At 41.1% G+C, this 27,762-nt stretch overlaps 1 protein-coding gene across 1 annotated transcript in view; it reads right to left on the bottom strand.

Moving 5' to 3' along the window:
* Positions 1–2,843: 2,843 nt before the first annotated feature.
* The window catches only part of LOC106609243 (myoD family inhibitor domain-containing protein), a 32,995-nt gene continuing 8,076 nt past the window's right edge, over positions 2,844–27,762 (bottom strand). Inside the window, exons 4-5 of the mRNA XM_014207805.2 lie at positions 10,321–10,623; positions 2,844–5,456 (exon numbers count right to left, since the gene is read on the bottom strand). Coding sequence (XP_014063280.1) covers positions 5,203–5,456; positions 10,321–10,623 — 557 coding nt within the window. The 3' untranslated portion in view covers positions 2,844–5,202. The remainder of the gene's footprint in view (positions 5,457–10,320; positions 10,624–27,762) is intronic.

Genomic DNA, 27,762 nt, shown 5'->3' with positions numbered 1-27,762 from the left:
GGCAGCAGACATTTATTTTCTGAGTGACAATTCCATCCCACCCAGAAAGAAGAGAGAAAGGAGACAGCGCAAGAGAGAGAGGAAGAGAAAGGAGGGGTGGTAAGGCACTTTAACTTATTTAATATTGAGAGATGACCCCAGGTCCAAGAAGCACCAAATTTCAAGACCGAAAACAGAAACAATGGATGTGTCTTAATTGTGACATTACAGGCACTCGCACAGCCAGGAACAGAGGGGGACTGATTAAAAGGACGGGAAAGGTGGGTGACTTTGTGAAAAGGTCATCGCACACTTACACACCTGGGGTTTTCACATATTTTCCTCTCAAAAAAGAGAAAGAGGAAAAAAAGAGTGAAAGAAAGAACTCCTGTGTGATTATAGAGAAAGGAAAGGCGTTTCGGGGGCCGGGGACAATATTTTACAATGCATTAGTGAAATAAGATGGTAATTTCCTGGGCAGTGTGTATCCAGGCAGAAAATGACAAAAGGGAAGGATCCTCCCTATCTCTGTTAGCTTGCAGCGGGTTTGCCTGCCATCATCACCCAATCGTCAGGTGGGCTAGGCGCGGGGGTTAATTGAGAGGTTAACAGGAGGTTATGTCAGTCAAAGGTCAGAGCATTGCTCTCCATGGTCCCTGCTGACCTCGCCGAGTGTTTGTGGCCGTGTTTCCGTGTTCCTCCACTGCGTCTACGTGAGAGGCTCTCTAATAGAGAGTAGAGCAGAGGGGAGCCACACTGAGCCGTACTACATAGACGACCTATTGTCTATGAGTGATGAATTGTGGTGAAGATAAAAAAGGACGGTAGCGTATCATAGGTTCTCTGGTCAGTGCTGTAGTCATACTACTGACCCCCCACATTACACACCGGTGGCATTTGTTACACTATACATTGATAAAAAAATATTATAATATGCAATTTGAGGGATTATAGTAACTGCCAATTCATAAGTATTTTGGAAAGCAGACAGTACAATTACAGTACACCAGCTAATAGTTGGTCAAAGAGAGCACAAGACCTGAGTTGGAGACCACCACACTGACTGCTGCCCACCAAATAAGGATGTACATATGCCATACAGTGCATTCGGAAAGTATTCAGACCCCTTGACTTTTACCACATTTTGTTACAGCCTTATTCTAAAATTGATTAAATTGTATTTTTCCTCAATCTACACACAATACCACAAAATGACAAGTTTTTTTTTAATGCAAATGTATTTTAAAAATATTTTAAAAATGAAACACCACATTTACATAAGTATTCAGACCCTTTACTCAGTTCTTTCTTAAAGCACCTTTGGCAGCGATTACATCCTCGAGTCTTCTTGGGTATGATGCTACAAGTTTGGTACACCTGTATTTGGGGATTTTCCCATTCTTCTCTGCAGATCCTCTCAAGCTCTGTCAGGTTGGATGGGGAGCGTCGCTGCACAGCTATTATCAGGTCTCTCCAGAGATGTTCGATCGGGTTCAAGTCTGGGCTTTGGCTCGGCCACTCAAGGACATTCAGAGACTTTTCCCGAAGTCACTCCTGCGTTGTCTTGGTTGTGTGCTTAGAATCGTTGTCCTGTTGGAAGGTGAACCTTCGCCCCAGTCTGAGGTCCTGAGCGCTCTGAAGCAGGTTTTCATCAAGGATCTCTGTACTTTGCTCTGTTCATCTTTGCCTCCATCCTCACTAGTCTCCCAGTCCCTGCTGCTGAAAAACATCCCCACAGCATAATGCTGCCACCACCATGCTTCACCTTAGGGATGGTGCCAGGTTTCCTCCAGATGTGACACTTGGCATTCAGGCCAAAGAGTTCAATCTTGGTTTCATCAGACCAGATAATCTTGTTTCTCATGGTCCATAAGTCCTTTAGGTGCCTTTTGGAAACTCCAAGCAGGCTGTCATGTGCCTTTTAGTGAGGCTTCCTTCTGGCCACTCTACCATAAAGGCCTGCTTGGTGGAATGCTGCAGTTAGGGTTGTCCTTCTGGAAGGTTCACCCACTGACAGGAACTCTGGAGCTGTCAGTGACCATCGGGTTCTTGGTCACCTCCCTGACCAAGGGCCTTCTCCCCCAATTGCTCAGTTTGGCCGGGCGGTCAGCTCTAGGAGTCGTCTTGGTGGTTCCAAAGTCCTTTCATTTAATAATGGAGGCCAATGTTGTCTTGGGGACCTTCAATTCTGCATACATTTCTGAGACACAACACAATCCTGTCTCGGAGCTCTACAGACAATGCCTTCGACCTCATGGCTTGGTTTTTGCTCTGACATGCACTGTAAACTGTGGGACCTTATATAGACTGGTGTGTGCCCTTCCAAATCATGTCCAATCAATTGAATTGACCATAGGTGAACTCTAATCAAGTTGTAGAAACATCAAGGATGATCATGGAAACAGGATGCACCTGAGCTCAATTGAGAGTCTCATAGCAAAGGGTCTGAATACTTACGTAAATAAGGTATATATTTTATTTTGAATACATTTGCAAAAAATTCAAAAAACCTGTTTTCGCTTTGTCATTATGGGGTATTGTGTGTAGATTCATGAGGAAAAACATTTAATCCATTTTAGAATAAGGCTGTAAAGTAACAAAATGTTAAAAAGTGAAGGTGTCTGAATAATTTCTAAATGCACTGTATGTATAACATACTGGTAGCTTACGAGCAGATCGGTTTGTGCTTTAGCCATGTGTTCATCCTGTTAATCTCATGCCAATGCTATGTATGGCATGACAAGGAGTGACAAAACAGTTGGCTAAAGCGCCAACAGATCTGCTTCCATGCCAGGAATTGTTACAAAATGACTCATAGCAAATCTGAAGACAAGCGATAAAAAGTACATTTACAATGTTCATACTTATTTTTATATTTTTTATTATTTCAGACATGATTCTGAATTAATGTACAACAACGTACAAACTGTGTTGTATGCTAAATGCAGTGAAAAGAGGTATTCTAGAAGATGGAAAAGGTGAAGACGGTACAGTATATCATATACACAACTAGTGGACAGAATATAAAAATACTACAGTTAGAGAAAAAAAGATAAATACATGTAAATACTATGTCTTCACATTATCTATAGTGTTGTTCCTGTTCATAGGCCTGTATATCCAGAAGAAAATATCCAGAGAAAGACCGTGTTAGTTAATCATACGAATGTTAAGAGGTCTGCGGCTTAGTTTCATACAGAGTGCGACGGAACACTATCTGCTGCGGAGGTGTCCTTCCAACTCCTTTAAACATAATGACAATCCACCATTAGAGAAGCAGGCCTAAGATTTGACAGCCCATTATCTTTGATGGTGTGAAGTGAAGGAACATTACCATTTAGAAAAGCAACACACTAATGAGTCCCTGTGTTAAGTATCACTAAAACAACATCAAAGCAAATCTTTGAGACTGAGAAAGTGATTCACCAAACTCAACTTGATACACAGAATTAAGATGAGAAAAAAATCTGCTGAAAAAAAATGTTGTGCATTAGTTTAGGATTCTCTTCTCCTCTGAATCTGACAGTCCAGATATTTCCTTATTGTGTTGCGAGTCATTCACTTGTATAATCCAAAAGCCGCTTATGGCAAACAGGGTCAGCCATGTTTTAATTCCTTATCACTTTCGGTTTCTAAAGAGTGCATTTTAACAAGCAATACTGAGGCAGTATCCCAAATACATGCTAAATAACATCACAGAACTAACAGTCGTACCGTACAGTATGTAATCAAAGTGGAGTGTAAGACTGAGCAAATAATTGATTGACAACAATATAAAACAATGATTGTATGGAACAAAATGCTATGACGATGATAAAATGTTGTGCAATTCACCAGTCGGAAAAATGTCTTATCCCTTGTATATTCCAGAAAGCCAGTATTTCCAATGTATATCCAGTAAATTCACGGCTTGAAAGACTGACAGGTGAAAACCACGGTGAGAGTCTTCAGGATCGACTAAAACCATTATTTCCAACAATATGGCTTTAACATTGCGTGAGGGCACACGCTACAGTATAACTCAAATGTGCATTAATCATTAGTTATATCAGGCCAACAATCAGACAAGAATAATACTACTCATATCTGGAGTGCCTGTAACCCTGCCTGCCATCCATCAATCCTTCTCAAAGAGATTTGTTGATACAGGTAGATATTTTGGTGTTAGCAGAAGTCTCTCGTGGACAGACTACGTAACAGAAATGGTTTCGTAACGTCTGCCAAAAGACTCTGGGATGCGACAACAAGCAACAGAGATTTTAGTTGTGGGTGTCCGAGATTAGCATTGGTTATACATAATGGAGCTCCATTTGTGCAGTTTTGTAAGTAACTCAAGCACACTTGAATCCAAAAGACAACTAAAATGTGCCCTACAAAGCACATACATTATTTACATCATTTAAATGTTACAGAACAAAAACTGATATCTGGATTAAATACATTGTTAACAGAAAAGGTATACACTAATCTACCCGATTTAGTGCTGATCTTCAAACTTTCTTTACACAAAGCTTTTCAATACGTATCGTTTTGCAAACTACAGTAGATATGGAATATAACTACGGCTGTTCTGTTGTTACACATTGTTCATGAATGTGTGTCTCGTAGTTCTTATACCTCTAATTGAAGGTGTATTAATATGAGTAGGAAAAACACATCCCAAAAACATCAAAGTTATTACAGTGATACAGTATTAACTAAACACACTAAAAGGCTGCTAAATATCAAGGTAAAACATATATTCCTTTGGTTTTAGTGTCAGGAATTGACATTTTGGTAGTGAAAAAGAAGAAAACTTTCAAGGCAAAGATGTCAGTCGGACAGTATTCCTGAAATGATATAGAGATGATCTTCCTATCCAATAAGGCATCTAAGGTAATACTTTTTAAAGAGCTGATTAACATATGTCAACATTAAACATACTTTGGTAAGTTACATTTTTTTTCATATAGCATGTTTATACTTGTGGTACGTAACAAAAGCATTTATAAAACAATTTTTGGCCCCTGCTTGGCCATGTTGGCAGAGGCCCAGTGTAGATTAATAGATCTCTCTGTGTGGGCTTATATCGAAGGCACGCACTTGTACACATGCACATATGCTAACACACACACCCAATTAGCCCACACACACTTTTCCTCTCTCCCTCCCTCTCTGCTGGAGCGTAAATTACAGGTAGCGGTAGCACTACGGCCAACATTCCCAATCCCATCCCGGTCCTTCCTATGTGGGGAAGCAGATGCCGCAGCACTCCATGCAGATCTCCAGGCAGTCGGAGGACTCGCAGCAGGCGTCCATGATGCCACAGTCCATGTCGTCGCAGGGGCAGTTGCAGTCGTCTCCCATGTCCTCAGCGCAGCAGCAGCAGCAGCAGGCCTCCGAGGTGCAGGTGCCACAGCTAGCCTGGGCCACCACCATGTTGCACAGGGTCAGGAACTCACAGAACAGACAGGCCAGGATGCAGTGGACACAGCAGTCTGGGTCCAACACACACCATGTCCATAGAGACGGGTGGAGGATGAAGGATGAAGGATGGATGAAAAACACAGAAAACCACACAAAACATGATTAAATACAAAGAAAACAAACAGAAAACAAGAACAAAAGTCTTAAAAGCCAGTGGGGGGGAAAAAAATCGGATTAAAACCCCTACCTGGAACAGAGCGAGTTAATCCCTGGTCTTTTGTAATCAGAAGCCTTGAGCAGGGCTCAGGCAGTTATACAGTCACAAATCAGACTGGCCAATTACTTTGACACATACAGTACGATAACGTCCTTACAGTAAATAGGTCAAGATAAGACTATCACTATTGACTGACAAAACAGATGAAACCACAGAATGAACTGGAACAACAGTAGTATATTCAATAGTAGAATATTGTATCTCTATGGATAAAACTGTGTGTGTGTGTGTGTGTGTGTGTGTGCGCGTGTGTGTGTGTGTGTGTGCATTCAGGTGCATAAGAAAGTGTAAGCTGAGTAGAAGTTGCAGACTAAGCAGGGAGGAGGAAGGAGAGCCAAATGGAATCAGGGAAAATTCCAAAGGGACTGAATTCCACTTTTGGGTTTTGATTAGCAGCTTTCTAAATAATTGGGGCATTATCATGCAAATGCACAGACTTGATTACGTAAAGCTGATTAGCAAAGTCCGAATTCTTCTCCCTGGCAAATTGTTGTGCTAATGCTGCCGTTTCTCTCATCACTGATTAACATTTAACCTTTTACGTGTCTGGGGAGCATGACTCCAAATCACTGTTGTTTTCCAATGAACGGATGGAGAATAAGACAGCTGTTTTATTTTATGGAATTTATTATTCCGTTTTTTTGTTCAGTGGTGTTAAAACATTTTACAGAATGTAAGTGATGTCATGCACTAACATCCGTTACATGAAAGTCAGGTGGTACACAGTAAAAAAAAAATATATATATTAAAAGACAGATGGACAGATTTAGGCAAAACAATAAGTAAATAACAGGTAGAATTAAAATAATCAAAGCACACGCAAGCATTTTAAACAATGTTAGTTGAAATGAATAGATAGACAACTTTGTAATAAGTCATGGGTACTAAATCACAGATCTCCTCTGCCATGCTGTTTTCTGTACCATGCAAGGAGCCGTGAAGGTTCTCCCCATCACACTATAGGTCAACCGATTATGACCTTTCAGCGCAGATTATTGGAGGACCAAAAAAAGACGATACCGATTAATCGGCCGATTTCTACATATATATTTGTAATATCATCAACCATGTGTAGTTAACTAGTGATTATGTTAAGATTGATTGTTTTTTTTTTATAAGATAAGTTTAACCCTAGCTAGCAACTTACCATGGCTCCTTGCTGCCTGCACTTGCGTAACAGGTGGTCAGCCTACCACGCAATCTCCTCGTGGATTGCAATATAATCAGCCATACTCGGCGTCCAAAAATGACGATTACCGATTGTTATGAAGAAGAAAAAAAAATCTTCAAATCGGCCCTAATTTATCGGCCATTCCGATTAATCGGTCGACCTCTACACCACACCCTCCGGCCAGAGCATGGACCTCTACCCACACTGTAGTCAAGGCCCAGCAGAGCTTTGGAGATGCAAGACATGGATAGAAAAATGCCAGTACAAACAGTGTCTTTGCATAACTTTCATCAGACGTTCTCAGCCTGTCAGAAAGACAGGGCTCCTTTTTGACTGGGTTTGAGGAAGCGAGCGAAGGAGAAGGAAAAGAGGAAAGGGCTGAGGAACGCTGAATGCTCATTTGATTAATCAAAGTCGGTTTTCTCCCTGTTCCCTCACACAGGCAGGCTGCAAAGCTTGACCAGTAGCGCTGTACCGGACACAAATCAGAGAATGCCAACATGAAACGATACAAATGGGTTCCCAAGAGGTTTGAACGCTGATTATCATAGGCAACTACAACAGAGACACTTTAGAACAAATGTATCATATTTCAGCATTTGAAACGATGATTGTTATTGAAAAAAACATTCCTATAATTATTGTGCACCGTATTCTAGAACTTAAAACTCTGTACTACTAGAGAAGGCGAAGAGCAGAACTTTGCCAATGTCAAATGATGAAACCTCAAAGCATCTAAAACCTTGAAAGACGCTTTACGATAATTAAGCTAGTAGCAGCACAGTACACTATGTTCTGATACAAAATGATCTAAATAATGTCCATAGCATCAAGCAGTTGGGGCATCTTAGTTAGCGATTCACTTGGATGTATAATTCAACAGCAGCGATTAGTGAAAACCTTACAGAAGGGGGCGAGGGGGGCTGGGTCATGTACACAAGAACGCCAGACATCTCTCCTACCACAAAGAAAAATACGGCACAAATTGACACCGCCTCAGTGAGAGAGCGTTCATGTTTAATGTCAGGCCGCGGCGAAGATGCCCAGATTCCGGAGGGCCAAAAACAGCGGCGAGCGCCTCAGAGGAAATAGTTTGAGACATCTGGAAAAAACTCCAAAGGGAGCAGCATGACATAAAACAAGCTGGAATGGGTGCGCACACCATCGAGCCAAGCGAAAACATTCAAATAAAGAGAGACTGTTGGGTAGAGGGCCAGTATACTGCCAGGCACAGGGAGGGAGAGAGGGAGGGTGAGAGATAGCGATTGAGAGGAGAGGCCCACCACATGCAGTAGTCTTTAGAGTGCAAGTCCATAATGCATGAATGAGGGTCAAACTTGTGGCTACGGGGAATATACAGACAAACCAAGATGTGAATTTGGCACCAAGAAAGCATTCCAAATTAGTCACCACAAAGGCATTAAAAAGTATTGAATGTGACTTAAAAAGGAGCTCAAATCATAATTGATTATACAACAAATAAAAACCACAAAAGGCCCCAACCGACTCCCAGCCTGACTAAAAGACGAGTGGTAAACGACTCTTCAGTCAGTAGCGTATACAGAACTGTTATCACAGCTTCATTTCAGTGCCAGAGAACATGTGCCAAGAATGCTCTGCTCTAGAATCCCCTGAGCTAGGTTCTCTTCCAGTGGAGCTTTATTCTTCTAGTGTTCATAGGGGCTGTTTAGTAGCTAATTTCACAGGCAAACAGATTATGGTAATCCATGTAAACATTAAAACACAACAGCTTGCTGTTTTCCGCCGGGAAATAAATACTTGAGTGTGAACATATTGATTTAGAAAACACAAGTCGAAAAATAACCAACACAAAAGCTGTAATGAGACAGACTTATTGAACTGTTGCTGCTATTTCTCTTTGCCAATTAAGACGTGGAAGAAAAACATGACGCCTGTGGAATACATCATTGGTGAATATTTAACTTGTATCATACCTTTTATTTATAGGGAACTCTATAACTTGTTCGCCTTAGCCCTACCATCAATCTGCTGCATATTTCAAATAGCTTAACCTTGGTGAAGACAAACAATCTCAAATTCCCCAATTCATATAAAAACACTTTACAGTGAGCTCCAAAAGTATTTTGTTGTTTTGGCTCTGTACTCCAGTACTTAGGATTTGAAATTATATAATGACTATGAGGTTAAAGTGCAGACTGTCAGTTTCATTTGAGGGTATCATTCTGGACTATCCATAATTATGGTAGCCTCCACACTAATGAAGACGTGTATAGAAACATCATATTCTTATTTACAATAAAAGTGATTCCAAAATGACAAAATACATTATTTACCATTCATTTCTATTGGGCACAAAACAATCTGAAACACAACCAAAACAAACAGCAAAGGCATCCAGAAAGTCTGTAGGAGTCACAAGCTTGATGTAATCATTGCATGCTATGAATATGGGACCAAATACTAAACTTTTGACTACTTTAATACACATAGGTGAATGTTGTCCCAATACTTTGGTCCCTTGTACAAAAAGTGCTGTAATTTCTAAACGGTTCACCCAATATGGATGAAAATACCCTCAAATTAAAGCTGGCAGTCTGCACTTTAACCCCAGTCATTATATCATTTCAAATCCAAAGTGCTGGAGTACAGAGCCAACATAATAAAAATGTGTCACTGTCCCAATACTTTTAGAGATCACTGTATCACATATTTCACACTTACCATCTCTTATTTTTTTTCTCCCTCTATAAGACAAAGTAAAAGACAAAGCGAGCAGTCACAGACGAGGCGATGATAAGCAGGGAGCAGCAGGCAGGTTAGATAATGGATAGCAGATAACAGAGGTAAAAAAAAAGGTAAAAAGAGGATGCGTGTGTGACTCCCAGACAGACAGAGCCAATGTTAATGAGGAGCCACAGTAAGGCTGGAGACTGGAGGACAGACATGGGCCCATGCAGAGGGAGAGGGAGGGAGGTATGGAAGGAGGGATGACACTTAGCAGGCACCCTGGGCGGCTCAGCCTCATTAGAAGGTCACACCTTACTGACCATTAGTCATTCAGAACACCAATCACCTTCATTACTGCACTCACCTCCGCACAACACCTGAGAAAATGATGGCTCCCCCTGAATTCTAAAATACATCCTTTCAGTTGTTGTTGAGGAAAATAAAGCCATAGGAAGCAGGTCTTGACCAAATGAAAGTACACTTTCATCATTAAAATAAGAGAACCGAGAGAATCTGTCCATTTTTGACTGTCTATTCTGTCCTCTCGACAAATGGAATGTTAGTGGTGGAAGACCTGCACCAAAAGGTGTTGATGAAGTGCTAGGGGAAAGTCAAGCCAAGCAGATGAGGGATGTGTGTTCATTGTGTGATTATTAGTCTGTGAGTGACTCTAATGACCTTAAGTTGGAGCACAGTACTTACCTCCTAGTGAGAGAGTGTGTTCTATATAAGACAGAGTATGTGTGTGTACTGTCGGCGCCCAGTACTTATAACTCACCCTCTGGTAACGTCCCAGGCTTGTGAGATCCGGTGGAGCTTCCCTTACTCCGTCTGCTGCTGTCGCTGTTGACCGACAGGCTGGAACGAAGCTGGCTCTGCATCTTCTGGGAGACGCCGGGCGATGGGTGCTGCTTCCTGTGCGGCTCCGCCCCACAGGAACATTGCCGACGGATTCCATTGCCGTTATTTAGGCCGGTGGAGGATTGGTGGCCATTTTGACTCTTGTCAGAAGCAGCATCTTCTCCCTCGTTGGGCTCTCCCTGCGCAGAGGTGGTTGGCTGGGGCAGCGGCTGAGGTTGAGCTGGGTGGGAAAAGTTATTTTTAAAATGTCACACTCCTCTCTTTTCAGTTAGAGAGCACTTATTGTGCTTTCAGCATGTTTGACTGAGAACATGCCATTTATTCTCTACTAAGGTTTTACAGCTAGATTCTGGGTAGGAGAAGGATGTTTAGAACGTTCAAGGTACTGACTGCCTTTGTTATGTTGGGTGCTCATGACAAGTATCAAATAAGTCACTTAAGATCACTTTTTTTGTAACCCTCAAGATTTCTTGTTTCGATACCATCAGAACAGATACGGGAATCCCGAGGCTAAACCTTCAATAACTGTCCTTTTTTTGTACTGCCATCATGGAACCTTAACAAATAAAGGAGCACAGAAGAAGAGGATTACAACCCTCACACAGCCAAATGATCACACAGTACAGTATCCCTGTAGGTGAACAGTGAGTGAACAAGCATTTTCTTGGAGAAGCACCCAGGTGAGTTAAGAGAAAGACTGATCCTGCATTCCTGCCTGCTACAGTAGAGTAGTGATTTCCCTTCCCCATTCTCAAAGCTCTGGCTCTTTACACTCGCTCCACGTGTGACAGGCAGCAGCCAGCCATGAAGAGTCAACCGCCGAACGAATGAATGTCGGGCCATCTGATAAAATAAAGGGAGCGGTGACATTTCCAGGGGAAGAAGGGGAAGAGACTCCTGCACATCCAGCTCTACAGGGAGATAACTCCTGCATTACCTTCCATCTGCATCAGAAAGGAGAGAGAAATAGCAGCACGGTGACTTATTGATCTCTGTTGAATTATTCATCTCTTTTTTTACCAACTCTGCATTTTAGGGTGCGAGTGCTGTACAAGCGGCGGCCCGTACGGCAATACAACACTCACATGGGAACTTTGTTGGTGACAGCCACACGATGTAGTGTTGATTTGTAGAGTGCTACTACTGTACCTGAACTTCTCCAAGTCAAAGTGGATGCGCCAAACAGCGATCTGCATACGCCTGTTCTTTCTTTCCTGTCTGCTCACCAACTAGTGCAATTATTGTTAACAAGAGAAAGGAAAATCGAGTTCTAGCCCACCTCTTTTTTACAACACACTCTCAGCACCCAGGGAGACCTCTCTGACGAGAATGTAGATGTAAAACAATGCAATTAAAAACAGACACTGCTTTGTCTCCTCGTACAGTGGTCCGCACGCAGCCTCTATAAACAAATATAGACTTTTGGGATCAGATTTCTATGCAATTTGAATTAGACAACTGGTTGGCACAAAGGAGAATTCATTATGCTCCGATTTAAACCCAGGTTGATGGATTTGACAGCTTTTTACGTGACATTGTTAGTAAACTACGAATGGCTAACAAGGAGATTCAACAATTGCTTGTTTTCTTTTGCAAATATCCACATGTAACTTGTGAGATATCAACTTTGTTCTTATATAGTGAACATCAACAATCTATTCTGTAATAAGGCACATTTTAACCGTGGAATTCAGAATTAGCAACGACCAAACCATACTATAACTAGTACAAAAGTTACCTTAAGCTGGCCTCCCGAGTGGCGCAGCGGTCTAAGGCACTGCATCACGTCACGACAGCCTCGGATTCGATCCCAGGCTGTGTCACAGCCAGCCGTGACCGGGAGACCCATGAGGCAGCGCACAATTGTCCCAGCTTCGTCTGGTTTAGGGGAGGGTTTGGCCGGCTGGGATATCTTTGTCTCATCATGCTCTAGGAACTTCTTGTGGCGGGCCGGGCGCCTGCAAGCTGACCTCGGTCATTAGTTGAACGGTGTTTCCTCCGACACATTGGTGGGGCTGGCTTCCGGGTTAAGCGAGCAGTGTGTCAAGAAGCAGTGCAGCTTGGCAGGGTCGTGTTTCGGAGGACTCATGGCTCTCGACCTTCGCCTCTCCCAACTCCGTAGGGGAGTTGCAGCAATGAGACAAGACTAACTACCAATTGGATACCACAAAATTGGAGGGTAAAAGTTCGTTTTTTTAATCATAAAAAAATATATAATAAGTTATCTTAAGCTCAATACCCTTTACTGACATAGCCTACTGGGAAGGTACAAACACAGTATGTAGGCAGGACTATGTGACGCCACACTCTGGCCTAAAAGACGACACTTGGCTATGAAATAAATTACCCATAGCAGCTTGTGTAATAAAGCAGTCTCTTTACTCATACAGAGGTCATGGAGGCATCCACAAACGACCAACCCACAGTCTGTCTATTCTCTGCCTCAGCCAGCATAATTACCTTTCCCTTTGAAGAAAGTCAAGCTTTCAATTTACAAAGTATAAATAGTTATTAGGAAACCACCGTATAAAAAAAGCCGCGGTTCGGGTTTCCGACACACTAGAAAGCCTAGAAAGTGGTTCAAGTGCGAGCCTACGAAGACACATTTCCAGGGACAGGTTCCCAGTCTCTCGTGCAGACCGAGTTTTATTTTTATCCAGAGAAAGCAATGGGAGACGAAGATGAATGGACAGGAACAGGGTAATATTCATAATCATTGATCACGGTAATGATGATCCTGCCAAAGATGATGGCATGATGAACCATGTAACCACACTGAACCAAGCCAGCTAGTAGAATGTAGAATATACTGTATAACTCCTTCTGGTAATAATAGAGAAATAGAACTAGTAGCAATAGACAATAACAGTTAAACATCAACTTGGATAACAACTGTATACTCTATAGATTGGGTATACAATATAAATGCCTATGTAATATAAATGCACTGCAAAGTCAGTGTTCCTATCCGGACAAGGAAACATATCCCCCATAAAAAAGAAATGAACAACTCCTGCTAGTTGAAATAATCATAAGCGATTAAAATTGAACAGTTGTGTGGTTTACCACAAAAACTTGTTCGGAGCTGGTGGACGTACACAACCTGACAGATCGCATTAAAACACCATGTTTAGGAGAGGAGGAGAAGAAAAAAAACACTTCCAATTGGACTTCTAACCACCCTATTTCTAACACATCAACAACTGTTGAGAGTGTACATCTGTAGTTGAATAATACATGGAGTATTCCTCTACACAGGCTGTCAAACATATCAGATGGAACTGGGGGGTGAGTGGTTCTTGACTGTCTAAGCAGCATCCCAATTTGGTCCCTTGTATCTGACAGGCTCAAATATCTCGGGAGCATTTTTAAAAAGGCCAGTGTTTGATGGATTCATGAAGAACACACAAATATAATTGCCATTTGTCACCAAGTCTTCAGTGAGTAGTACGCGACGCCATGGGGACCGCAGCGCCATTGCGCCTAGAGAGCGCTACGGTCTGTGTGCGGGATCACTCTGTATGTAAAACTGTGTATAAACACCTACGTTTTTTTTTTTTATGTGGCAGAAAATATGTCCTATAGGAAGAATTCAAAATTGCACCCAAAAGACACAAGGAGTATATCACACGGACCCCACCAGGAAGAGAGAGGAATATGTATGAACATCAACTCAAATGTGCTGCATAAAAAAAGAATTCTAAAATAGTTCAGGTACCGGAAATATAACTAAGAGGTCAAAACAGGGCAGCTTGGAAATTCTAATTTGCACATTACTACACTATAAGTCATAGGTAAGGCAGGAGCTGGATAGGAGTGCAAAAACTAGAGCGGCGTTTCAATGGCTCAATCCTTTTTAATATTAATGGGGGGAGAGAGAGCAAGTTCTGTTTGCAGAGACCTATTAGGATGCCTATCATAAGTAACACAGTTAGTTATTCAAATGTCACATGTCAGCAGGCTAAACAGATCCATCCAGCCCCATCTAATAGCTAGCTAGATACGCCATGCTAGTGGTTTGTGAGTCAAAATGCACTGTGGAAAGCGGAATACTCGCAGGAAAGAAATAATACAAATATGATAAACAAGATGTAAACTTATCCAACAGGAGCATCTTTCAAAAACACTGAAAGACACTTAAAATGGTAATTCTTCCAGTAACTTGTTTGTTTATCTTTGTACTCGTTACATATGTGCATATTATAAACATGTCTCCTGTACATGTTCTGGCCTTATACCTGGTTGATCGAAATGCTAATTTGTGAACGTGCCAATGACCTAGCAGCGGTCTCATCATCCCCTAAACAGCCTGGGGTGGCGTTTCCCCTCCTAACAAACACCCCTGTAATGTCTGGCTAGCTGGGCTGCTCAATCCAAAGGGATATATTTTCTCATTAGAAATTATACATCTCCCATTCCCATATTTATAGACGCAAAACCTGGGGAATTATATGTGGAGAAGGGGGGAAAAAAATAGCACCATGAACGTTATTACAAAGGCTCCGATTTAAATTTTCCTTCGGCATATCAAAGCTCATTTACAGTTTGACTTTCCAACTCTGTGACAAGGACTTCCTTTATTGTGTCGAAGGACAGGTTGCTGCAAGCAATGGCAGAATCATCATGAATTGTCCTTTCGACTATCCCAACTCAACACAACCCAAGCTGTAATCATTGTACATGCGAGTATCTGGAGTAAAAATAGCATTTTAATTGCATTCAAATTGATTAAATAAAAAAAATCTAGCGTGAAAATGTTGGAGTGTTAGGGTGCTGTAGCTTAGAATAGCCTGGATCAGCTAGTCCAACTAGCCTAGTCGAACTGTAATTAATGGAGACAGACTAGCATTCACCAAAAGAAATGTAGTATAGCAGGAAGACATTCAACACATGTAGCGTAACAGGAAAATGTATCTTGCTTCAACAGAATAAAACACGTGACAATCTCAGGATGACTCTATGGTGGTTGTCGTGGTAATGTCAGATCACTCCTATACTAAAAAAAAAGTAACCTTCCAACTGATCACAGCGCTATTCATCTTAGCCCAGTGGCGACGGGCCATCTGTGCCTGTTGAGGGAACTAAATTACCTTCTCTGATAGGATACTCTATCAACAGGATGTGACATGTGATGTGACAATAGTGTTAACTCTATTAGCCCCCCTATCCTCTATTCTGATGGTATTGTATAATATAGAATCTAATTCCTGGAGAAACACCCATATCTACACTCATGTCTTATTTTCCTGCCGTTATGAATGAGGAATAAGTCACTATTACTCAGCTGGTTTTCACCGTGACACTTAATTCTCTGTGACAAATGATCATTCAAATGTAGGTCTTCAAATGTAACCTGCTGTAGTGATCTGACACTTGAGTGTTTTAATATTCTGAGCCATCCTCTCTTTCCCTTGTTTCCAGTCTCTCTCCTTCCTTCTTTTAGACTGCCTCTCTCTCTCCCTCTTGATAACAATGACAAGGAAAGCAGGGCGTCTGGGATTTACTCATTTCAAATTTGGTCATTTCGCCGCTGATTGAGGGGAAAAAAATAACCCCTTCGGACCTTGTTCTGCTTAATTACATTTTACAGTGGAGAAGGAAACTTGAAAGACAAGAGCTTGATTCGACGACCTGAACCTTTCAGGCGCTCTTGGGGGAGGTGGAGCCTATCATCAATTATCCTTCGATTTCAAAACGGAACATTTGGTGAGATGAATGTCGGACTGCTATCTAAATCATTAAAAAACACCCAATGAGATGCCATTTTCTCTTAAATTAATCACATTCAGAGGAAAATCATTCACATTGTGCAAATGCCAAAAGCGTAAAGGCATTGAAGTTCTTCTCTTTCACGTGTTGTGTAGAATTTGGTGTGCTGCTAATTTGAGTGGTGCTAATGTAGCATAACAGAACAGATCAAGGGCATCCACCACAGCCTTAAAACCTGAGCGCAGCAGAATGACACTTTTCTCCCTCCTTTTCATCTAAGATAGAAAAAAAAAGACCTGTGCTGTGATTCTGTCTTAAGCTTTATCAAATCCCCATTTCCCCCCCAATCTGTTTCCATCTGAGAGCAAAAGAGGAATGTAGTAAAATCAAATGTAAAAATGTCTTCACAAGTTTGAGAAAGTGCACATCTTGCACAGATTTAGGCTTTACACAGGCAGCTACCACATTTTCTAGAAAGAACAATGATGACGTGACTCAGAGAAGGCCTAGGGGAGCTGCCAGACGCCATACTCACAGAGTGCTCCACCCTCTCTCTGACGACTCAAAACCAAAACTAAGCAACAGAAGTGGAGTGAAGAGAGGGTAGGGGTGAGGAGAAGGGGGAGTATTTTCAATTTCAGTTACATTGATGACTCACAGATTCCACCAATTTCAAAATCTCTTTGCTGAAGTTAGCTACAAGTTCCACAGGAAACTGACTTGTTTGAAATTCAAAACGGGGCACAATGCATCTGGAGGGAGGGCATTACTGTACTAACAGCACCTGAGAGGAGGACAGATCCTTTTCAAATTAACACACAGCAACAACAAAAAACGACAAAAGAAACTAGGCAAAACTGAGCAGTCCAAAACAGCCAGCCAGTATAAGGTCTGTATGGGGCAGTCAGTCTATAAAAAATATCTATAGACATGGTTCCTTTATTTGCTCAGTATCAATCTGAGCATTAACCAGAGCTAATGGGACAGCTGTGGGTCAATGGTCTTTGTCTTCATAGGTGCCAATCAGGGCCTTAAGCTGTGTGATCAGACTAGGGGACAGAGGTGCTAGTCTGCCTCTGAGTGGGTTTTTAACGGAGACGGCCGTATTGATTTCAGCTCTAGCCGGGGAGCGCCGTCTGCACTGTGTCTGAATGGAGCCAGCCCAGCCAGGTCCCCAGTCACAGTCCAGTGATCAGAGCCCTGACAGAATGACCTACCAGAGAGGTGGTGAACCTGCAAACACCGTGGGGGCAACATCACTCGAGATCTCTGTAATAGAAAAGGGTTTTAACCTTAATGTCGGAGCCAAAACCCTGTTAGAGGCCAAGTAATCCCCCCTGCACCGCTCTCATTTGAAGTGGGCCCCTGTGTGTGAGAGTGTGTGAGAGAGAGAGAGAGAGAGAGAGAGCTTACCCTCTCTCTGCTCCAAGGCACTACCCCCTGTGCTGTGTTGTGGGGTTGGTTTGGGAGCCAGCAGAGTGGAGCTGCACTAGGGCATTAATGTTCAGGGAATGCAGCAGAGCCTTTGTTGTAGAGTTGATATAGTGGAACTCTGTGCACACCTGCTCTGACTGCTCCAAGAAGACAGGTAAACTAGGGAATGCGATCTAGGCCTGTGTGTTTTACTAATATTAGAAAACGGACAATAATTTGAATTTGTTTGAGTACTCAAATCCTCCAACAGTGCAAAACAATCAATCTTTCGTTCTCCATAGCCAATAACCTTGTGTGTATGAATAATGATGGTGATATCTGATATCCACACATTAGAAATACTTGTGTATGAGATTTCAGTACATAAATGGAGGTGTGCATACAGTGCCTTCGGAAAGTATTCAGGCCCCTTGACTTTTTCCACTGTTACATTACAGCCTTAATCTAAAATGGATTAAATAAATAAAAATCCTCAGCAATCTACACACAATACCCCATGATGACAACGCGAAAAGAGGTTGGTAGAATGTTTTGCAAATTTATTACAAATAAAACAGAAATAGCTTATTTACATAAGTATTCAGACCCTTTGCTATGAGACTCGAAATTGAGCTCAGGTGAATCCTGTTTACATTGATCATCCTTGAGATGTGTCTACAACTTGGAGTCCACCTGTTGTAAATTCAATTGATTGGACATGATTTGGAAAGGCACACACACCTGTCGATATAAAAGGTCCCAAGTTGACAGTGCATGTCACGGAGCAAAGTACAGAGAGATCCTTGATGAAAACCTGCTCCAGAGTGCTCAGGACATCAAGACTGTGACAAATGTTCACCTTCCAACAGGAAAACGACCATAAGCACACAGCCAAGACAACGCAGGAGTGGCTTCGGGACAAGTCTCTGAATGTCCTTGAGTGGCCCAGCCAGAGCCCGGACTTGAAACTGATCTAACATCTCTGGAGAGACCAGAAAATAGCTGTTCAGCAACGCTCCCCATCTAACCTGATAGCTTGAGAGGATCTGCAGAGAAGAACGGGAGAAACTCCCCAAATACAGGTGTGCCAAGCTTGTAGCGTCATACCCAAAAAGACTAGAGGTTATAATCGCTGCCAAAGGTGCTTCAACAAAGTACTGAGTAAAGGGTCTGAATACTTATGTAAATGTGATATCTTTTTTTTACATTTTATTATTAGCAAACATTTCTACAAACCTGTTTTTGCTTTGTCATTATGGGGTATTGTGTGTAGATTGATGGGGGGGACAATGTATGCATTTTAGAATAAAATGTGGAAAAAGTCAAGGGGTCTGAATACTTTCCACAGGCACTGTATCTAATCATTTCACTTAAGTATTTTCAATCTCTTTTTAAGTTTAAAACATCCACAATGGGGGAATCACATGACCCTTGAACGAGATGGCCGCATGAACTAAGAGCTCCGCACAAGTAGTTAACAATTCCTAATCTTACCTCCACTTCAAGTTTAAACTCCTTTAGCTTTAGTCAAAAAGTCATGGCAGCTACAAAAGGCAACATTACAGGTGACATTTTTACCCGGACTCGAGCATTAGCGACGGGAAAATCCTCCAAGAAGCAGCTAGCTTCAGCGCCATTAGCCAGGAGCAAGAGGTGTATTTCTCATCTTTCAAATCAAACAGTAGAGGTACAGCCATACTTATCCATAAGAATCTTCCATTCATAATTGACAAAAACAAATCTGATCCGGAGGGGAGATTTATTTTGATAACTGGGTCACTGTATGGACAACCAATTACTATCTTAAACATATACGCCCCTAACAAAGTTACTCCTGCTTTCATGTCAAAAATGATAACCCTGTTCAATGAGCATTGTGTTTCCTTTGGCGTGGTGGCCGGAGATTTTAATTATACCCTTAACCCAACCCTAGACAAATCATCTCAAGTCCCCACCACAAATCCTAGACCTGCAAAGATGTTGAACTCTCTTACTAAAGAGATGGGACTGATAGATATCTGGAGAGAGACTAATAGCTCATCTATGGACTATACATACTACTCTAATGTCCATAACACCTACTCCCGTATAGATTACATTTGTATCCCAAAGAGTTTCATAAATTCAGCCACGTGTACAATCGGACCCATAGCACTTTCAGATCTCTGCAAAAACATCCTGAGGTCAAAGAGCTGGAAATTCAACACCTCAATGTTATCAAACGAAGCGTTCCATACATTGGTAACTATATGGATAGACAACTACACACAAGACAACAAAAATTATCCTGTTTCTCCGGCCACAATATGGGATGCTGCTAAAGCCACACTAAGAGGTCATCTAATTGCATATGCTTCCTTTAAGAAAAAAGCAATGGAAGCACACAGGCTAGATCTTGAGAGGGAGCTGGAACGCTGTGAAAAAGTACATAAACAATCCCCAGACAGCACCTCCTGGAGTCAACGTAAAGGGAGATACGTTTTCTTTACTAAACAGAAATACCATGAGTATAGCAATAGGCCGAGTAGGTTGCTTGCTTACCAATTAAAAAAAGAGCAGTCAGAGCGTACAATCAAGGCTATCCGAACAGCAGAGGACGAGGTCACATATGACCCAAAAAAGATACATTTAACTTTTCATGATTTTTACTGCAAACTATATACCTCTGAGAGAAAACACACGGAGGCAGAACTCCACTCCTTCCTAGAGGGAATCTCGCTACCTAAACTATCAGAGACCGACCAAGAAGATCTCATCTCCCCCTTCACTCCTGAGGAGGTCCTGGAGGCAATTACCTCCATGCCACCTAATAAGTCCCCAGGCCCAGATGGATTCCCCAGAGAGTTCTATAAAGCTTTTTGGCCCCAGCTTAGCCCTATTTTCATGCCAATGCTGGAGGATTCAAAACAATGACTCAATGCACACAGCTCGCATTACAGTGCTGCTCAAAAAAGACAAGGACTCTCTATCCTGCTCGTCCTTCCGGCCCATAAGCTTGTCGGATTTCGACTACAAAATAATTACCAAATTGCTCGCCAAAAGACTTAACCTGTTGGGGGTAGGGGGCAGTATTTACACGGCCGGATAAAAAACGTACCCGATTTAATCTGGTTATTACTACTGCCCAGAAACTAGAATATGCATATAATTATTGGCTTTGGATAGAAAACACCCTAAAGTTTCTAAAACTGTTTGAATGGTGTCTGTGAGTATAACATAACTCATATGGCAGGGAAAAACCTGAGAAGATTCCTTACAGGAAGTGCCCTCTCTGACCATTCCTTGAGCTTCTTGTCTCTGTTTATTGAAGACTGAGGATCTTTGCTGTAACGTGACACTTCCTACGGCTCCCATAGGCTCTCAGAGCCCGGGAAAAAGCTGAATGATATCGAGGCAGCCCCAGGCTGAAACACATTTGCGCTTTTGGCAAGTGGCCGATCAGAGGACAATGGGCTTAGGCGCATGCACGAGTCGACCCCATGCTTTATTTTCTTTCGTCTTTTTACCTAAACGCAGATTCCCGGTCGGAATATTATCGCTTTTTTACGAGAAAAATGGCATAAAAATTGATTTTAACCTGTTAGGGCTAGGGGGCAGTATTTGCACGGCTGGATAAAAAAAATGTACCCGATTTAATCTGGTTACTAATCCTACCCAGTAACTAGAATATGCATATACTTATTATATATGGATAGAAAACACTCTAAAGTTTCTAAAACTGTTTGAATGGTGTCTGTGAGTATAACAGAACTCATTTGGCAGGCAAAACCCTGAGACATTTTCTGACAGGAAGTGGATACCTGATGTGTTGTATTACCTTTAAACCTATGCCATTGAAAAACACAGGGGCTGAGGAATATTTTGGCACTTCCTATTGCTTCCACTAGATGTCACCAGCCTTTACAAAGTGTTTTGAGTCTTCTGGAGGGAGATCTGACCGAACAAGAGCCATGGAACGATGATGGCCCATTAGACACCTGGCGCGCGAGTTCATGTTGGGTACCCTCGTTCCAATACGTTATAAAAGAGTATGCATTCGTCCACCTTGAATATTATTCATGTTCTGGTTAAAAAAGGCCCTAATGATTTATGCTATACAACGTTTGACATGTTTGAACGAACGTAAATATATTTTTTCCCCTCGTTCATGAAGTGAAGTCCGGCGGGCTTAGATCATGTGCTAACAAGACGGAGATTTTTGGACATAAATGATGAGCTTTTTTTAACAAAACTACATTCGTTATGGACCTGTGATACCTGGAAGTGACATCTGATGAAGAGAATCAAAGGTAATGGATTATTTACATAGTATTTTCGATTTTAGATCTCCCCAACATGACGACTAGTCTGTATCGCAACGCGTATTTTTCTGGGCGCAGTGCTCAGATTATTGCAAAGTGTGATTTCCCAGTAAGGTCATTTTTAAATCTGGCAAGTTGATTGCGTTCAAGAGATGTAAATCTATAATTCTTTAAATGACAATATAATATTTTACCAATGTTTTCTAATTTTAATTATTTAATTTGTGATGCTGACTTGACTGCCGGTTATTGGAGGGAAACGATTTCCTCAACATCAATGCCATAGTAAAACGCTGTTTTTGGATATAAATATGAACTTGATAGAACTAAAAATGCATGCATTGTCTAACATAATGTCCTAGGAGTGTCATCTGATGGAGATTGTAAAAGGTTAGTGCATCATTTTAGCTGGTTTTATGGTTTTGGTGACCCTATCTTTGAATTGACAAAACATTACACACAACTCTTGTAAATGTACTGTCCTAACATACTCTAAATTTATGCTTTCGCCGTAAAACCTTTTTGAAATCGTAAAACGTGGTTAGATTAAGGAGATGTTTATCTTTCAAAGGGTGTAAAATAGTTGTATGTTTGAAAAATTTGAATTTTGACATTTATTTGGATTCAAATTTGGCGCTCTTGAAATGCACCTGCTGTTGATGGAGTGCACCACGGGTGGGACGCTTGCGTCCCACCTAGCCCATAGAGGTTAAACAGCGGTTGACATGCTTCGAAGTACGGTAATGGAATATTTAGAATTTTTTTGTCACGAAATGCGTCGTGCTCGTCACCCTTCTTTACCATTCGGATAATGCCTTGAACGCACGAACAAAACGCCGGTATTTGGATATAACTATGGATTATTTTGAACCAAACCAACATTTGTTATTGAAGTAGAAGTCCTGGGAGTGCATTCTGACGAAGAACACCAAAGGTAATAACATTTTTCTTATAGTAAATCGGACTTTGGTGAGTGCTAAACTTGCTGGGTGTCTAAATAGCTAGCCCTGTGATGCCGGGCTATCTACTGAGAATATTGCAAAATGTGCTTTCCCCGAAAAGCTATTTTAAAATCGGACATATCGAGTGCATAGAGGAGTTCTGTATCTATAACTCTTAAAATAATTGTTATGCTTTTTGTGAACGTTTATCGTGAGTAATTTAGTAAATTTTTAGTTGCTAGTTCTGAACGTCACATGCTGATGTAAAAAGCTGTTTTTTGATATAAATATGCACTTGATTGAACAAAACATGCATGTATTGTATAGCATAATGTCCTAGGGTTGTCATCTGATGAAGATTATCAAAGGTTAGTGCTGCATTTAGCTGTCTTCTGTGTTCTGGGTTTATGTGACATTATATGCTAGCTTGAAAAATGGGTGTCTGATTATTTCTGGCTGGGTACTCTGCTGACATAATCTAATGTTTTACTTTCGTTGTAAAGCCTTTTTGAAATCGGACAGTGTGGTTAGATTAACGAGAGTCTTGTCTTTAAAATGGTGTAAAATAGTCATATGTTTGAGAAATTGAAGTAATAGCATTTCTAAGGTATTTGAATAACGCGCCACAGGATTCCACTGGCTGTTACGTAGGTGGGACGATTTCGTCCCGCCGACCCTAGAGAGGTTAACACTCTTCTTCCCAAAATAATAAAAGCGGACCAAACTGGATTTATTACAGAGATAGTCTTCTGATAACATTCGCCGTCTTTTTGATATTATTGATCATGTAAACAAACAGAAGACCCCTGTCCTGCTGGCTTCACTGGATGCTGAGAAGGCATTCGACAGGATGGAGTGGAGCTTTCTGTTCTCAGTCTTAGAAAAGTTCAATATGGGCCCAAACTTTATTAAATGGATCAAATCACTATACTCTCATCCAAATGCCATGGTGACTACTAACGGACTGAACTCTGACAGATTCCCTTTGGGATGGGGCACAAGACAAGGGTGCTCGCTGTCCCCCCTGCTCTACCTGTTGGGGGTGGAGCCTCTGGCAGAGTTGATAAGGAGCAATCCAAGTATTATGGGTGTTTCTGCAGGCGGCCTGCAGCACAAGATTCGCTCTACGCGGATGATGTCTTGCTCTACATATCCAACCCTGAGAAATCCCTCCCATTTTAGACACAATTGCTCAGTATGGCAAGTTTTCAGGTTATACGATCAATTTTAACAAATCCACTGTCTGCCCTCTCAACATTACACTCACCAGCTCTATGAAGACACTATGTCCATTCCAATGAAAGACACAGGGGTTTCAATACCTTGGGATCTTCATAACACCAGATCTGAATAGCCTTTAAGGAAAATTATCTTCCACTCCTGGATCGAATCAAGAACGATCTCCAAACCTGGATCTCCCTCCCAATTAGCTTATTAGGAAGAATTAATGTCATCCGTATGAACATCCTCCCTAGACTGAACTATTTATTTCAGATGCTCCCATGCCATCTCCCAGTTTCCTTTTTCAAAACAACTAACCAAAGCATCACCAAATTTATGGGGCAATAAAAAAATCTAGGATCAAGTTCTCCACTCTATCGAAACCTGAGTTTAAGGGTGTTCTTGCCCTTCCCTCCTTTCAATTGTACTACTGGTCTGCCCAAATCCGCAACATGCTAACATGGATCACAAACAGACAAGAGTCAACGTGGATTCAGATAGAAGCCCAATCCTGTGGTTCATTGCCCCTAAGCTCAATTATATTCATTAATAACTTTAGTGAAGTGGCCAACATAGCCAAAACCTTTTTGATTTACAGCACCCTACTAGCGTGGAGGGACTGTAAGAAATACCTGGGCATTTCCTCCCAAATATGTTCTCACTCACCTATAGTAGGCAACCCAGACTTGCCAAAAGCCCTGAGGGATGGCATACTCTAGGAATCAGGACCTTTTCAGACCTATTTCATCAGAAAACCACTACACTGAAATCCTTTCAAGAGATCTGCAGTGAATTCAATGTGCCAAGATCCCCTTTTTTTTTAAATCTTCAAATTAGACATGTCATTTCCTCATTTACTTCCAAGGGGAGGTTTAGAACTCAGTTGAATGAAGTTGAAACCCTTCTTGTCACAGCACAATCCATTAAAGGTAAATTATCTTATATCTGTAGACTCCTTTCTGAGAAAGGAGGCTCCTCCTTTACCCCTTTGAAAATAATCTGGGAAAAAGACCTTGGTCAGTGATGGGCGGAGGTTTGCGACAGGGTATACTGCTCCTCTACTAATGTTAAAATGAAAGAATCTAATTACAAATGTTTGTACAAATTTTATTACACTCCTTTGAGACTCCCTAGAATGAAAACAGACATTTCTCCTAACTGTAAAAGATGTACCTCTGAAAGTGGAACCTATATGCATGTATTTTGGAGCTGTAGAGAGATTGCCAGATTCTGGCAATCTATACATACTGCTGCACAGAAAATACTAGATGTACAGTTTGATATGACCCCGTGTATCTATCTTCTTAATGCCCAGCAGGACTTTGTTCTTGATCCTGACAGAGAAAATTTGCTTATGACTATTACATACTTTGCTAAGAAATGTATTCTTCTATTGTGGGCCTCTAATACCTCTCCTACATTTAAAATGTGGATTGACCAGATTGTTGACTTTCTCCCTCTTGAAAAGCTCACTTATGACCTCCGCAAGAGACAGCCCAAGTTTGATAGACTCTGGTCTCCACTACTCAACTATATTTCAAATTGGACAGAGTGAATGGGGTGATTAGGGAAATGAGCAGATACATGTTGTGTAAGGTGCTGTAAAATCTAAAAACGAATTATTTGCTCGTCGTCTCAGCTAAGGCTGGAAATAGCTAATAAGAACCTTGATAGTGCTGCTGCAAGTTATTATATATATATATTTATTTTTTATTTTTAAAATAATTATTCTTTGTGTGTATATATATTTTTATTTTATCTGTCACATCTGTGAATGTGGAATGTGTTTTGTTGGTTGATTGAAAAGCAAGAAAACTTAATAAAAAAACAAACAAACATCCACAATGAATAGGCTTCAACACTTCTGGAAACGCTAATTGGAATGCTTGAAATTTCCCAGATGAAATCCATCTACAGCAAGACAATGAGGAAATAATTACCACAGAGGTAGAATTACAATGGCCATTTTAAATCAACCCCTGTGCTACCATTTCACCCTATTTATACTGTTTTTGATTCCATGACCCACTGGTAAGTAATCACTTGAAAATTACACCTCTGTTTTTAAATGGGCTCTTGCTTTAGACAAATTTTTTTCAGTATAGACGGGGGTCTACTGGATTACAATAAAGATTTAGCTCTTGGATAACAACAACAACCATGCTGTTCTTTTGGCAGAAATACTAGCACAAAAAAAACTGATAATGAGAAATGTTTATATATATATATATATATATATATATATATATATATATATATATAAAAACATTTCTCATTATCAGTATAATAAAAATATATATATATATATATATTTAATATATACATATATATATATATATATATATATACATACACATACACACACACACATATATACATACACAAGTTTCTGAAGTTCATCATCTTTACACAACACTGTTCAAAACAATGACAATTCCTGTATGTCCCACTATTCTGCATTCATTTCATAGATGCTATATTGAGGCATCAATAAGCAAGAAAGCTCTTCTGCGACATCCACCAGCGGAGCAATAATTCATCGACATACATCTACCATTGGAAGTGTCAAATATTAAACTTCCTAAAGGTCATTTCTGCACCCGGGTAATAACCTTGAAGCTTCCAGAGTAAAAGCACAATCAGGGATTCACACAAAGGCCACACTAATGTCTTTCTTTTCATGGCGACAGCCATGTCATTTGACCTCACGTCTCTTTATCCACGGCGAGAGCACTTCAACTATTTGACAATCACAGTGAATAATGTGGCGATTAAACACCTAAAACTGGCGTTAGATCATGGCAATTTATTTAAGGCCTGCAGAGCCAAAGCCCAGTCTGGAGGAGATATCAGCTGAGTGTATTCCCCTAGGGGCCGAGCCACATAAGACCCTGCTAGCTGCCACATACTGGGGCCTTATAGTTGAAGGGCTCTAACAAGAAACAGTGACCTGAAGATACATGCCCTTTACACTTTGGATATTAAAAAAAGGTCAGAAATAACTTGAGCTAAATAAACACAAGTTTAACTGTTAGAGTAACTTTAATGTAAAAACAATTTTTTCATCGAAAACCAGATGTTTTCGGCTACATTGTCGTGAAACACGTCAATTCCGGTCTTCATTTTAACAGTTTATTGCAAAAATGATATTTTGGTCTTTTAGTAGAAAATCTAGCTCTTTTTGCCCTTAGCGGATCAACTCTACCTTGAGAAGGTTCCTCCATGTCATCTCAATGGACGGGTTCAGTATGAAACACACTCCCTTCTAGATGTGCTGAGTGGTACCACCTCAAGGCTTACTGTAAAAGCAGATGAGAGCGCGCCTTATTTGGCAATGGTCTCGGTAAGTGGAGTGTGCCAATATATTTTGCATGATGCTTCCTTGACTACTGACGTTACAAAATCCATAAAGGCACGTTTCCACATGACCAAATTCAACATTTCTGCTTACCGTGTCATACAGTCGAGAATTATGAGAATTATTATAGGTTTATATTTGTAGCTACATCCATCGTCAAAAGACAGGTGACAATGGTGGTCATGCCAACTATTTTTCCCAATCTCTATAACTGGCACAGTCTGCTTAAACAGCTCATAGGCCACTGGTTGTGAGTTCTAATCCCACAATGGGCAGATATTTTTCCTGTGCCCATACACTTTTAATTCTGAAAAGTGAAACCATACCTGTGAGAGGGGTCGCCCTGGTAGTAGCTGTAGATTTTTATACAGTACCCAAGACCAATCTGAGAGTTAATTTGACCATTGGAAAAAGAG

This window comes from Salmo salar, chromosome ssa07, assembly GCF_905237065.1.
Source record: "Salmo salar chromosome ssa07, Ssal_v3.1, whole genome shotgun sequence".
NCBI classification, from domain to species: domain Eukaryota; kingdom Metazoa; phylum Chordata; class Actinopteri; order Salmoniformes; family Salmonidae; genus Salmo; species Salmo salar.
This window is presented reverse-complemented; position numbering and strand designations above follow the sequence as displayed.